The sequence below is a fragment of the Pteropus alecto genome, unplaced genomic scaffold (assembly GCF_000325575.1).
Source record: "Pteropus alecto unplaced genomic scaffold, ASM32557v1 scaffold239, whole genome shotgun sequence".
Classification (NCBI taxonomy): domain Eukaryota; kingdom Metazoa; phylum Chordata; class Mammalia; order Chiroptera; family Pteropodidae; genus Pteropus; species Pteropus alecto.
In genome coordinates, this window is record NW_006494613.1 from 12,508,772 (window position 1) to 12,522,879 (window position 14,108).

Below are 14,108 nucleotides of genomic sequence, written 5' to 3' on the forward strand. Positions count from 1 at the left end.
AAGTGTATGTATATAAACTATGTATAAGTAATTATGTACATATTATTTATATAGATAATACTATATACAAAATATAATATAAACATGTAAATGGCTGCTAAAATTTTATACTTTAATTGTAGTGACATATTAAGATATGTTTCCTCTTCTTTTTTACAGTCACTGACTTTATCTGCCTTTTGCTAAAATTTGTTATAAGCAAAATTTGAGCGCCATGCATTTTTTACACATTGGCAGACTTCTAAAAGTTAGCATATATTTTCATATGAATTATCACTTTTAAAAAATGAATTTAGAGGACTAAGGTAAAGAGAAACAAATTAATGAAGTAAAAAAGGAAAATTCGAACAGTATAGAAAGTGATTTAATTTAAACTTGGAAAGTAGGACGCCTTCTTTCAAATTCTACAGAGTAAATTGTAATTTATTTTTATTGCTCTGAGGTTTATTACATTCTCACTGGATATTTTATTTATGCAAGTAGATATTTTAGAAACAACAATTATAATCAATATTAACTTGCTGATTTTTTAGAGACAGTATTTATTTTCTGGAAGATGAACACACATCTCTTCCCCATAAGAAGGGGTAAAATAATAAGAAGTGGAAAAATTGAGAGAAAGAAACAAAATCAGGATTAAGTTATAAACTTTCAATCACAAATGTGCACTAGCAATGAAAAATATTAAGCTCATTTCATAGAAGTATGTGGACTATTATTAATGAAATCTGTATTATATTGATATATTTTATGGTTGTGCCTGAATTTCAAAAATATAAAAATAATTTTTATATGTATTAACAGATTCCTAAATTTTCAAAGTTTGTGTACTGTAGAATTTATTTCACCTAATAATGTTATCCTCAAAATGAAGGCAGAACTGTGAAAATTTAATCCAAATTTTAAGTTGTAGGAGATGAAATTTGGGGATTTTTAGAAACATGTACAACATAGTCTTGAGTCATTTTCTCTTCTGATGCTACAAGAACCAATTCAAGCCTTTCATAGGGCATGGGGCCCTATAAAGTTACAAAATCACAAATACCAAAGGCTTGTTTCTCCATCTAATGAAAGCAGATGTTTTCATTCCCAATGTACCTTTGTGTATGCATTTCCATAATAGCATGGCATATAATCTTCTTTTTTCTTTGATATAAATGGTTAATGAGAGTTATACTACACGGCTACATATGGTGGTTTATGGTGAGATGTAAAAATTAAATTTTATATGTCTATGAGGAGACCAATATATTATAGGTTGTTGGAAAGAAAGAAAGCTTACAAGAAACTATCTAGTTCAAATAGCACATCATTTTTTTGTTCTCTGAATTCAAGCAAATAGTGAGCTGTATCAAATTATGAATTATATCAAACGCTGAAAGACTTTTTCCCAAGGAAAATAAGAAATAAAGTAACAAATACCTAGGGAAATACTGTTTTGAGGAAGCAAACAAAATATTTACAAACTTTTATTTGTGGGAGATGGGAAAAAAAGTTTTGTGTGTGTAAGGTTTTTAGAAATGTATATCAGAATTTTGTAGTTATTAAATTTTGGTGATTATCTATTAATACTCTTTCTTCATAAAACTATCTATATTGGATGTTGAAGTTCTGTAGTTATGTGGTGTTCATGTTAAAATGAGACCTCTAGTAAACATTGTCTTTACTTACCAAGTTATAATGTAGTTACACATATAGCGGCATTTGGACATTCGGTATATAATAAATCAAAATATTTTACATCTACAAGTTATTTAAACTTCAAAGTGTAAAGAAAATTTTGAAGACAAAGGTTACTAAAATTGGACTTTCCTATTTTTTTTGCAGGACACATTTTATTGATATGTTACTACTGTAGTAATGATATAGTTACTTGATTTTGTTTTCAAATGCAGAGTATATCAAATCAGCAGATAGTTGAATCTTTTGGCATTTTAGGTCTGAATTTTTAAGTTAAGTTTCTGTTATGTTCTTGTACTATCTGTCAAACGGAATGTTCTTTTCTTCTTAACTCAATCCATTTTTTGAAGAGACCACATACACTATTCACAAGAATGAAAAGCTTCCAATTTTTATCCGAGCAAGATGATGTTGGGGAAAAGGAATCATCTAATATAAGATATTTTATATATTGTAGTTTTGTATATAAACACACACAGTGATATACTACTGTTTTTCCAATTAGTCCAAAATGGATTTTGTCATTTAGGTTTTCACCTTTATCAACTAAACGTGTGTGCACACTTCTTTATGACTTCGTGTTGCTGAAATCTAGGAGAAATAGAAATCTCTTTGATTGTATGTATGTTAATTTTATAAAGATGAAATTTGAAACACACTTGATTATCTGAGCAGTTTTTGTTGATATATTACATATAAGTGGCAATATTTTCAGCATAAAATTCAGTCAATTTAGAGCTACAGATTGAACGAGAAATTTAATTCATAACAAATTATTTTAATATAGATTAAGTAATACCATTAATAAAATTAAGGTATCATCACTATTTAGAAATACATTAAAAATATAGTGAAGTTTTTTAATATATGAAAGTATACAATATATCATTGAGTGATTTCTGATCACTGAAATTGGTAATTATTTATTATTGAATAAATCTATTAATTGAATTTATTGCTGGAAGTAGTAAGTGTTATTCAAAGGCAAATTCCTATAGTCTTCACAAGGGACTTCAGTAGTAACTTAGGACATACTTGTCTGCAAGACATTTAAACATTCCTGACAGGAGACCAGGTAGCCATCGCTTGAACAACTTTTTTGACAAAGTTTAACATCTCATGAACTTGCTCTATAGAATTGTGAAGAGCTCAATAAATAGAAAGACAGTTTCTCTATATTATACTCAAATCAACTTCTTACTAGTTTCTAGCATTTAACAGATTTGAGCAATATAAATATTATCTCTCAATCATGTGCCAGTAACCACTTCCTCTACTCTCATTCCTGATGTACTGTTGTGCATGCATTTCCATAGTAGCATGGCTTAATAGCATATTTTCTTTTCTGGTGAAAACATTTACAGATTAAAATACATATATATATTTATTTGTCATTTATGATTTATAGACTTGGAACTATTTTTATTCTTCTTAAAATTCACTATACAGATTATCAGAGAGACGAAATTAGTACACACTGATAACATACGGGTAGTATGTGTGTGTGTGTGATAGAATTTTACTTTTCTAACAGTTACCTTTGTCAAAGCTTATTTTGAATTCTCAAATGAGAATTTCACATTTTAGAGGATTCCATCATTGTATAAAGAAATTACAGATATTTTATAATTAAAATATTTATATTAGCTTATAAGATGTACTTTATTTTGAATTGATATCAGAATTAAAGTAACATTCATATTCTATTTGGCAAATACATACAAGTACACAATTAGTAAAGAATTATAATTAATATAAACCATGCTGAATATTTTTTTATTCTAAAATTTAATTTAGGAAATAATGAACAATTATTCTTCTCCCGTTTTTTAAACTAGGTCATGCTCATAACTTAGACAATGATACAGTCAATAAGAAATAATTATAGTTTTACTTCTATTGATATTTCTTCTTAAGCAGAATTTTTGTTACAAAACACACCAAAATAATGACTATTTTAGAGAAAATATGTTATCTACTATTTTCCAGCATTTCTGGATATCTACATTAATTTTTATATAGAAGCATTAGTGCATGTAGATATTTTGGTACAAATAAGCCTACATTAATTAACAAGGCAGAAACTGCTAAGTGCTCACTAATATTTCTCCTTCTGTGCATATTGCTAGACTGAAATTGTCAGTCTCCCTTGAAGTATGGTTTGTGCCTGAGCATGGACTGGAAGCTGAAGTGAAATGTGTATTTCTAGGATTCTGTCATTAAAATTTCTTACACATGCTTCCCCAAGCTTACTTTCTCTCAGAAGACATTCACAGTCACAAGCTGAGATGGCTTATATCTCTGATGTTTCTATAATATACATTGTTCTCCACCAATGATCTTGAGCAGTCCTTTACTGTTACAATTTAAAGAAACTTGCTATACTTAAAACCACTATAATGCAGCCTTACTACTAAAAGCAAATTTCTAATATAAAATCATTGGGTATAATAATATCTAGACGGTTAGCTAGAAATTTAAAAGATTTAAGTGTATTTGCTTTGGCTTTACAAAGTTCTTTTTCTATATAACAATGTCAAAATAGGAATATGATAAGCCTACTTTCTATCTTTAAGAGAAGTAAATTTTAATTGTTTTAAAGCACAGATTGGGGAGGTTTACATTCATATTATTTCATACATTATAAAGTATAAGGTGATAAAGTATAATGTATGAGGTTTACTTCATACATTATAAAGTATAAGGTGACAACTCAAGCATCGTAGATTTTTAAAATTTCTATTACATAATTCAAATTATATTAAAATGTACAAAGAGAATCAGAATGGGGGTCTTAGAAAATTGAGTTTTGTTTGAATTATGAAAATATTTATTATATTTTTTATTTTGATCTATAGCAATGATATTTTGGTAACGTATAAGAAAAAATAATCTAAATATTTGGAATCAATGCACCCCTATGTTCATGGCAGCCCTATTCACAATAGCCAAGCTATGGAAGCAACCCAAGTGCCCATCAAAAGATGACTGGATAAAGAAGTTAGGATACATATATACAATGGAATATTATTCAGCCATAGAAAGTACAATTTTACTATTTGCAATGACGTCGGTGGACCTAGAGGGTATTATGTGAGTGAAATAAGCCAAATGGAGAAAAATAAATACCATATGATTTCACTTATAAGTGAACTCTAAGAAACAAACTAAACAAAAACAGACTCACAAAGAACAAACTAGTGATTGCCAGAAGAGAAGGAGGTTGGGGCGCTGGGAAAAAAAGGGTGAAGGGACAAAGAAGTACAAATTAGTAATTATAAAATAGTCAAAATCCTTTTAAGTCAACTTTTGCAAAAGGAAAATGTATCAGGTGCAAGGAACTCTATTAGCACATAAAATTTTTCAAAAGTTGTCATATTACAATGTCATTTTTTCTAGAGTATACTCTCCTTATTTTCTTACTCTATGAGATAACTTACCAGCTGTGCCAGGCATTTTATTTATTTATTTGTGTTTTAACTTATTCATTTACTCTCTTATCCAATAAAAAGAATGAGAATTATGTTCAGAACACTATGCTAAGTATTGTGGGCCATTAGGAAACAGTCTCATTCATAGCTGGATGCTCCAGGAGATTACTATATAATAAGATAAATGGTACATATCAGCATATAAATAATAGACCATATAAATGCTTACTTTTAATCTCTCTCTGGCTCAACAAATGATTATTGAGTTTCACATATATTTCTGCCCTGGAAGCCCGAAGGAAGAGGTAAATATGGTTGGAGTTGAGCAACATGAAATAATTTATCAAGAAAGCAATATGTTAATTAGCTTAAATGATCAGTGTGACTTGGAGACATGGAGAGGGAATATATGCCTTTAGGTAAAGAGACATGGATTACTTGCCATATTTGAACAAATACTCATATATTTCTAAATTATTAAGCATTTTGAAGAAGGGTAGGAGAAATAAATGGGTCTTATGTTACATGACAAAAAAAATAATGTTATAGAAGAGAATTAGGGTAGGGATATATTACGTAGTGGTCTATGTTGAGAGCTTTAGGAATTCAACAGAGGGAAAGAATAGAGAGGTTTCCATCAGGAAATATCATGAGAAGGCCACTGAGAATGAGGGCAAGACAGCAAAAACAGAAAGATTGCAAAGTAAAAATTTCAGAGTTTATATTTGTCCTACATACATACTGATAAATTTTTCGTACTTGAGTTTAAGTTTTAGTACATTGTAGGTGTGATAATATTTTACTCTTTCAAATGTTTCATAATAACAGATTACAAATATATGAATGAGAGTTGTGACTTTTTGTTTTTCCATATTTGAAGTAAAAGAAGCTGGAGTTTACAAATTGAAATTATACCACTAGAAAAACTTCCTTCAGACAGTGACACTGTTTCCAGATGTATTGCTTGGGTTCTGTTCGCATTTCTATTTTAAAACTCCGTTTACTATGGTCTCAGTAAAAATTCAGTCCAAGCTGAAACTTGGTTTACCAAATATCAGCTCTGGAGCAATGGCTGTGTTTACCAATTTTCCAGAAGATTGATTTAGATTGTTTTATGTTGTATGACTGTAAAAGAACAAAACAGAAAAGGATTCACTAGTTTGATATTTTATTCTGTCTGCATGTGTTAACTCCTTTATTTCTGGCAGTATACAGTATTATTACAAATAACACATACTGATGATAATCAGTATTTGATTATACTATTAACTAATAAAATATTTTGGCTTTTAAATAAAATGATACTTTTATAGTAAGAATGATTGGCTAGGTTTCTTTTCCTTTTTGTTTTTTTGCCTTTTAAAATAATATCTGGAGGCATGTTTTAACATCTTACATGCCAATATACCAGTTATAAGTTCTGAGAAGAATTAGGCATTGGATCTGTGGCCTATTTGAAGCTTTATTAGCACTTATTTGACTTATTTTTACTTTCTGATTTATTAGGATATAGATTTAATTATCAGAAAAATATCTGGTATACCAAAACAAAACTGAGCTGACTAAAGCTTTCATTCCTTGTCTTAGTTCTTATCCTTGGGGTTAGTAGATATTTCAGCAGAAAAAATAAGGGCTAATATATTGCATGAGTCTACCTGGTAAGTGATCACTTCTAGAGAAATCAATCGGGGCAAAGCAGACTAGCAGTTACACAAATCTAGACAGCCAATGTGCGAAGAGCTGGCCTTTTGGGGAAGTTGGTAAGCAAAAGCAAGGCAGAGTGCTGGTCTGGGCAATCTTAAAACAACAAAGATAAAATCATGGCAAAGTGTCTATCATCAGACAGCAGGCAGCAAAATAAAACTTGACATTGAATCAAAGGCCATAGGCAGCATTTTTAGATATATCTTTCCCATAGGCAGAACTTGGCTTATTGTACGCACATTTAAACTCCCTATAACAGTCACCTGTGTGGTGGGGACTTGAACTGAGAACAAGGAGAATAAAGGCTGACACACTTACGGTTCTTGAAATCTTATTATATTGGTGATGTTAAACTTACTTAATTTACTTAGTGATTAGCAATAAATATAATTAAAATTTTTTAAATGTATCCAATGATTGTTTGGCTAAAGTCCTATGGCTGTAGAATGATATACTTTTGGAAACTTATGCTCATATTGAGAATTTAAGCAGCTAAAATGATACTTGAAATGACTCCTATCATCTTGATGTAAGTTTTTCTTTAGCGCTATCTTTACAATATGGTGAATTATAATGATAAAATCACTAAACTTATATTATTTTAATATACAGAATTTTCTAAATTTTATTAATATGTACAATTATAGAATATGATATGTAAAAAATTAAAGATCACATAATAAATCTACTCCAATAAATTATTAATGGGCATTTTATGTACCATGATATGTGTAAGGCCTTGTGGGAAATACAAAGAGATATAACATAATACTGATTTGGGGAAGTTTTAGGTTAAGTGCGCAAACTAGGAAAAAATGCAAAAACAATGAGATTGTTACTTGCTGCATTTGAATAGTCATTTTAAAGTGATTACATAATAAAATACGTTTTTTAATCATTATTTAAGCACCTTAATGTGTGACATGAATTATTACTCACTGGAAACCAATTTAACAATATTCGAAAATGTTTCTGGCAAAACAGTATGTGATCTTTTATAAATATCATAACACTTATTAGTTAGGAGAACTAATGCAAGTATGCACAAATTACTATCAGGTTCTTGAATAATGTCAGATAAATTCAGTAGTGCTAATATTATTAAGTTAATTTGGTTTAAAACTAATTCATATACAATTTATTAACTATGTGAGTAACTTTTATTAGAAATAAGTATAAAATGTAACTAAAATCCTCCAAGTCATTATCTTAGGAATTTTTATTTTACCTAACATGAATCACAGCTATTCATTTGTATGATTGATAAATCATTTAGAACCAATGATATATTGGAAAAATAACTTTTATCCAGTGTTAAGTACTATTTAAATAGATTCTTATTCATTGGCTAGTGCTTCTTATTTGTAGCTAAGATTAAATTCTCCAGAGCTCAGAGTTTTGAACCATTAAATCACCTCACCAGTGGGTGGCAGATACCTAATCACTGATGAGGCCTGACCTGTGAATAGCCTCCGTAACTCATTAACTCACTTTTAATCTCTATGATATGTAAGCAATTACCTTTCATTCTTTTATAACACATTCTCATTTTTTTCTTCAATTATTCCTAGGGTAATGTTCAAAATCTTTATTTTCAATGAAATATTTGAGTTTTTTAAAAAATATATTTGAATAATGTGAACGTTCTGTGTTCTGAAAGGGACAAATTATTATTATTTTTTTAAGGTTAAATTTACTTCCTCTGACATTATAATTCCTTATTTATATGTGAGATGTACTGTGTAGAAGTTGAATAATATGGACAGTCTTTGTTTAGCTACTACCTTTTGTGTTCATTTGGAAACCATAAGGTAACATGACAATAGTTTCAGAGATCACTCATTCACTATTTCAAATCATTTTCCAATGAAATATCACTTTCTAAAAATTTTTGTAATGTGATGTTTCTAACTCTTTTATGCTCAACAGTGTCTAAATGGGACACTTTTTTTTTTTTTTCTTCTTTTTTTGGCTTCTCTCCCATGGGGGGAGCCTGTGAAGATATATCAAAGAGGACTTCCTAGTTCAATTCCTTTTTATTCTGGTCTTATCATATACAGACAAGATGTAGCTCTCAATTTCAATTCAATAGCCATTCACTAAATACTTCTGTGCAGGTAGTGATGATACAGGATACTGAGATGAGCAAGACAAAGATCTTACTCACTGGTAACTCATTGAGTTATGTTATATCCCTCTTTGGACTTTTTATTATAGGTTTTTCTCTATTCTTTCATACTTGAAATGCTATGATAAAGTGAACTACAGATGACATCATAAGTATTTACAAACTTGAAAAGATTATTGTGAATGTAAGATTTAAAATGTTCAGCTTAATGAGAATCTCTTTAGACAGCTCTTTTGCTTTGGCAAATAAATTATCAAGGAAAGTCACACAGTAAGTAATCACATTACTAATTGTGTAAGTTTCTTGGTTCTCGGATTTTGAATATATGTTCATATAATTCAGTTCTCTAAATCATATTCTTTGTAATTTTACTCAATTATTACCTGCACCTAACAATCAGTGGACTGAGGTACACAATATATAGGAGACTTGTCTAGATTCATATGGTTAATCAATAATGGAGTTTATATTAAAATACAGTTATTCTGCTTTTCAGAGCCTAGTCTTTAGTAAAACAACTTAAAATATTATGTGATTTGGTAAACTGAATCAATTGAGAAATTTCAGACACTAAAATATTTAGGTTCTTATCAAGATTCCAAAACAAAAATATTTTTATGATATCATTGTAGATTTTAAGGCACTTTACATACTACATGACATCATTCAGTTTTCATCATAATCCAAAGTTGGAAATGATTCAAGAATTATTATCCACAGGAAATCTGACCTCATACAAATGCATAGAGCAGATCCTTTGATTCCAAAGTCAGTGCTTTTAGCTTTATTTCATGAATATGATTTAAATATGAAAATTATGTATTTGTATGTATTGAGTAATTCAATTTTTCTTTGGTGATGTTATATAGTCCCCATAAAGTAATCTGACCAAAAGAGAGTTAAATTTCTTTTGTCAAGAATCAATGAAAATTGTTAAGTTCTATCTTTCTGTCAGTGAGGCCTGTGTTAGAGAAAATGAAATTGAACACAGTGGGTGAGTAACATGTTTTACCCATACAGTATCATGGCAGGAATTGAAGTTTTCTCTTTTGACGACCTCTTTTTTAAACACCATGAAATATGTGATAAATGTTTTTTAAAGTAAATCATAGTTTTAGAAGGTGATTGGTCTAGCACGAGTTCCTATTGGGGGAATGACAAATCTGTGTCCCACTGTTTTTTTTTACAGTAACTAAACAAGGCATATATATTAGGTCATGTAGGAGATAGAGTATGAAATAGACATTATTAAAAATATTGTGTATTCTAATGAAATCATGAACACTAACGTGATCAAAGTTGCCTTATTTTTTATATTCAATAAAAATCAGTTTTAAAATATTTGCAAGTGTATGTCTTCTTATGAAATTAGCATTAATGGAGAATGGCAGCAGAGGGATTACAATCATTATGGTATGTGTTATTTGAGTGTGTGGGAGGGTGATTTTTTAAAATATATTTAAAATCATAAAAATTTAGAATTTTCCCCAATATCATATATTTTATAATTGTCTACTATTCTCACAACCCATATAGGAAATGTGCAAACAATTTAAGGGGCACTTGGGACCCCTCTTCCTCTGTGGGAAATGTGTGCAATGAATTCTAAGCTTTAATATCATAACTATTTTCCCTACTCAAGCAAATATTCATAAAAATATTTAATTGAAATTTTATTACAGATTCATACATAATTGTAAGAAATAATTCAGAGAAATCTCATGTACCTTTCACCCAAATAACATCTTGCAAAAAATATCACAACTGGGAAACTGACATTGATATCATCCACCAATGTTATTAAGGTTTCACCAGTTTTACATGTACTCATGTGTGTGTTCATGTGTATGTAATTCCATGCAGTTGTATTATCTGTGTAGGTTCTTGTATCCATCACCACTGTCAAGATACAAAGCACTTCCATCACCACAGGTGTCCCTTGTGCTGTTCTTTCATAACCGAAGTCACATCCTTCCCACTCCCCTCGAATCCTCCTTTTCCTTAACCTTTGGTAACCACTAATCTCTCTCTAAAATTTTATTTCAAGACACTATATAAATGTATTCCATCTTAATTTATTTATAGAGTTTTGGAGTGTACCACTTTGTATGTTTTCTTAATAGTTGTTCCAAGTATTTAAATATATATCTATGACCTATCTTAGAGTCTGCTAGTAGCAATGTTTTACCATTTTGAGTAAAGTATAGAAATCTTATTTCCACTTTATACTTACCTTGAGTATTCCTTTTACATCTGTTGAACACTGCATCAGTTGATGTTATAATTTTATTTCAACCATTATATAATGGAGAGAACTCAGGAGGAGCAAGGTAGTCTACATTATATTTACCCATACAGATTTTTTCTTTCAGTTGTTTTTTCTTCCTACTCGGTACTCCAAGAGTCCTTCATTTCTGTATAAAGAAACTTTCTTTAACTTTTCTTTAATATAAATCTACTAGAGACAAATGTTAGTTTTCCTTCTTCTAAGATATATTTATTTCCCCTTGATTCCTGAAGGTTAGTTTCACTGAATAAAAATTCATCCTTGTCAGTTCTTTTCCTTCAGCATTTGAAAAATGTGCCACTCCCTCTGGCCTCCATGATTTCAAATAAGAAATTTATTGTCATTCAAACTGGTGTTCTCTTATAGGTAATATGTTTTTATCTCTAGCTGCTTTCAAGATTGTTTTTCTTTGTTTTTGGATTTCAGATGTGTAATTTTGATCTACCTTGACATAGAACTTCTTTGGGTTTATTCTCTTTGACATTTGCTTATCTACTTGATTCTGTACATGTATTTCTTTTGCTAAATTTGCAGTTTTCAGCCATTATTTCTTCAAATACTCTTTCAGCCCACTCTCTTTCTCTTCAGATGATATTGATGTTGGACATTTTGTTATTGTCCCACAGGTCTCTGAGGCTCTGTTCTTTTTTCTTTTCTTTTCTTTTTCTCTTTTTCGATCTATTTTCTCTCTGTTGTTCAGATTGCAATTATTCTGCTACTGCGAACCTAAGTTCATTGAGTCTGTCCTCTGACATCTCCACTGTACTATAGAGCCAACACATTGAGTTTTGAGTTTGGAAACTGTTTTTGACCTCCTAATTTTTGTTTAGTTCTTTTTATAATTTCTTTTTCTTTGCTGAGATTTTCTATTTTTCATTTGTTTCAAGATAATTAGTAATGCTTATTAAAATATTTTTTGATGGTGGCTCCTTTAAATATTTTGTCAGATAATTCCAACATCTATTGCAACTCAGTGTTGGCATCTGTCGATTACGTTTTCTCATTCACATTATGATTTTTCTTGCATTTGGTGTGACAAGTGATTTTTTAAAATTTTTTATTGTATTTTTGACATTTGGCTATTATATTAGGAAACTCTGGACCATATTTAAATATTCTATTCTAGGAGGCAGTCATTCTGTTTAGGTTTAGCATATAGGTTCTACCATATATTTGCAGGCTGTGGTTCACCAATTTGTCAGGGCCTTTGTAATTCTATTTGGTCATCTTAAGTTGTCTATTTCCACTGAGGGTTACACTGATGTACACTGGTGCACCTAAGGGGACAAAGGTGCTCCCCCAGGACAGCTGCCTGGTAGCTCTGTGGGCTCTAGGTGGTTCCCTAGGTTATGGGAAGATCATTTCTAGGGCTGGGTACTTATAGAGGGATTCTCCTGCTGCCAATGCTTTCCGACAGGCCATTGTATCTAGGGAGCAAAGGGGTGTCTCCAGCCCACTGGGGACAAAGATCACTTTCCATGGGCACTTGCTGTCAGTGATGCTCCAATTCGAATGAGAGCAAGTTTTAACATCTAGTACTTTACAGGTGCTTTTCATCTGAATGGTTTAAATGAAGTTCAATGGGTGTCTCTACTGCAAAGAGCTTTTAGTATGCTTATGCTCATTGTTGGTCTCTTGGAAGAAATGTAGCAGCCTTAAATTTCCCAAATTTATCTGTCCATAGAAGTGAACCTTTTTGTTTACAGTTTTTTTTGGCACTAGCATTCCATGAAAAATTGTGGAAGAAAGCCATTTTTATCATCATCATCTACCTCATCCAAAGTAAGGTACTAGATATAATCATTTAATTAAAAAGTTATTTTTGAGAACCTTAAGGAGCACTTAATTCTACTTTGATTTTGTTAACAATCTGATAAAATATTTCAATATATTTAAACTGTCCTTTAAACTGTTTCAGGAAGAAGGATTTAGATGTATGGCCAAAAAAAGAAAATGTTTATTATGTTGTACTAAAAATATGTAGTCTAACAGCACTGAATTTTTCTAATGTTGTTATTCACATTTTAATTTTTTTTCCCTTTCCAGCTTTAAGAGACAATAGGATTGAGCTGGTTCGGGCTTCCTGGCATGAACTGAGTATCAGCGTCAGTGATGTGTCTCTCTCCGATGAAGGACAGTACACCTGTTCTTTATTTACAATGCCTGTCAAAACTTCCAAGGCCTATCTCACTGTTCTGGGTAAGTGAAAGGGACTAACACGGTGTAATCACCAGCCAGAGAAATGCATATTGCTAGAACAACATAACTCATAAAAACATATACATTTTGAAGATCATAATAATAGATGTAGTTTAATCCCTTCTCTGCTACAGTGTAACAAAGGACATTGAAAGAATCACCTAGTCACTTTTTCCATTTTACAAATAGACAAAGGGAGGTGTAAAGATTTGTATGACTTCTGAGAGCACAGGGCTATTTTATTTCTTAGCCAGCAATAGACAGCAGATTTCTTGTTTTTCAACTAAATTTCTTTGTATCAAATTGTCTATGTATTGTATATATGATGATCCTTTTATAAAGTGGTAGAATAATGAACATAATAAATTCAACACATCTATATGGTGCTCCTCCATGTTATCATATCAGTCACCTGATAGGGGCCTTCTCTTATATGTTATGGCTTTCAGATATGACCCCTTTGTGTATTTCAATGCATTTAAATGCCCTGACATTTCTATGTATCTTCTCACCTTTTAACTTTGTAGTTATCTAGATTCCTAAATGAAATACATAATGTCACTTGTGCATGCAGCTTGTACCTTCTTTGTACTTCTATTCTCTAAATATTGGGTCATTTTCCCAAAGGGTAAAGTGACACAAAAGCAATACATTCATAGAGATTCCAAGGAAATAAAGT

General features: G+C 30.6%; 1 protein-coding gene across 2 annotated transcripts in view; it reads left to right on the forward strand.

The window, feature by feature from the left end:
* The window catches only part of CADM2 (cell adhesion molecule 2), a 974,765-nt gene that overhangs the window by 800,534 nt on the left and 160,123 nt on the right, over nt 1-14,108 (forward strand). For both annotated transcript variants that reach the window (XM_006926238.1, XM_006926237.1), the window contains one exon: nt 13,277-13,429. In XM_006926238.1, coding sequence (XP_006926300.1) covers nt 13,277-13,429 — 153 coding nt within the window. The remainder of the gene's footprint in view (nt 1-13,276; nt 13,430-14,108) is intronic.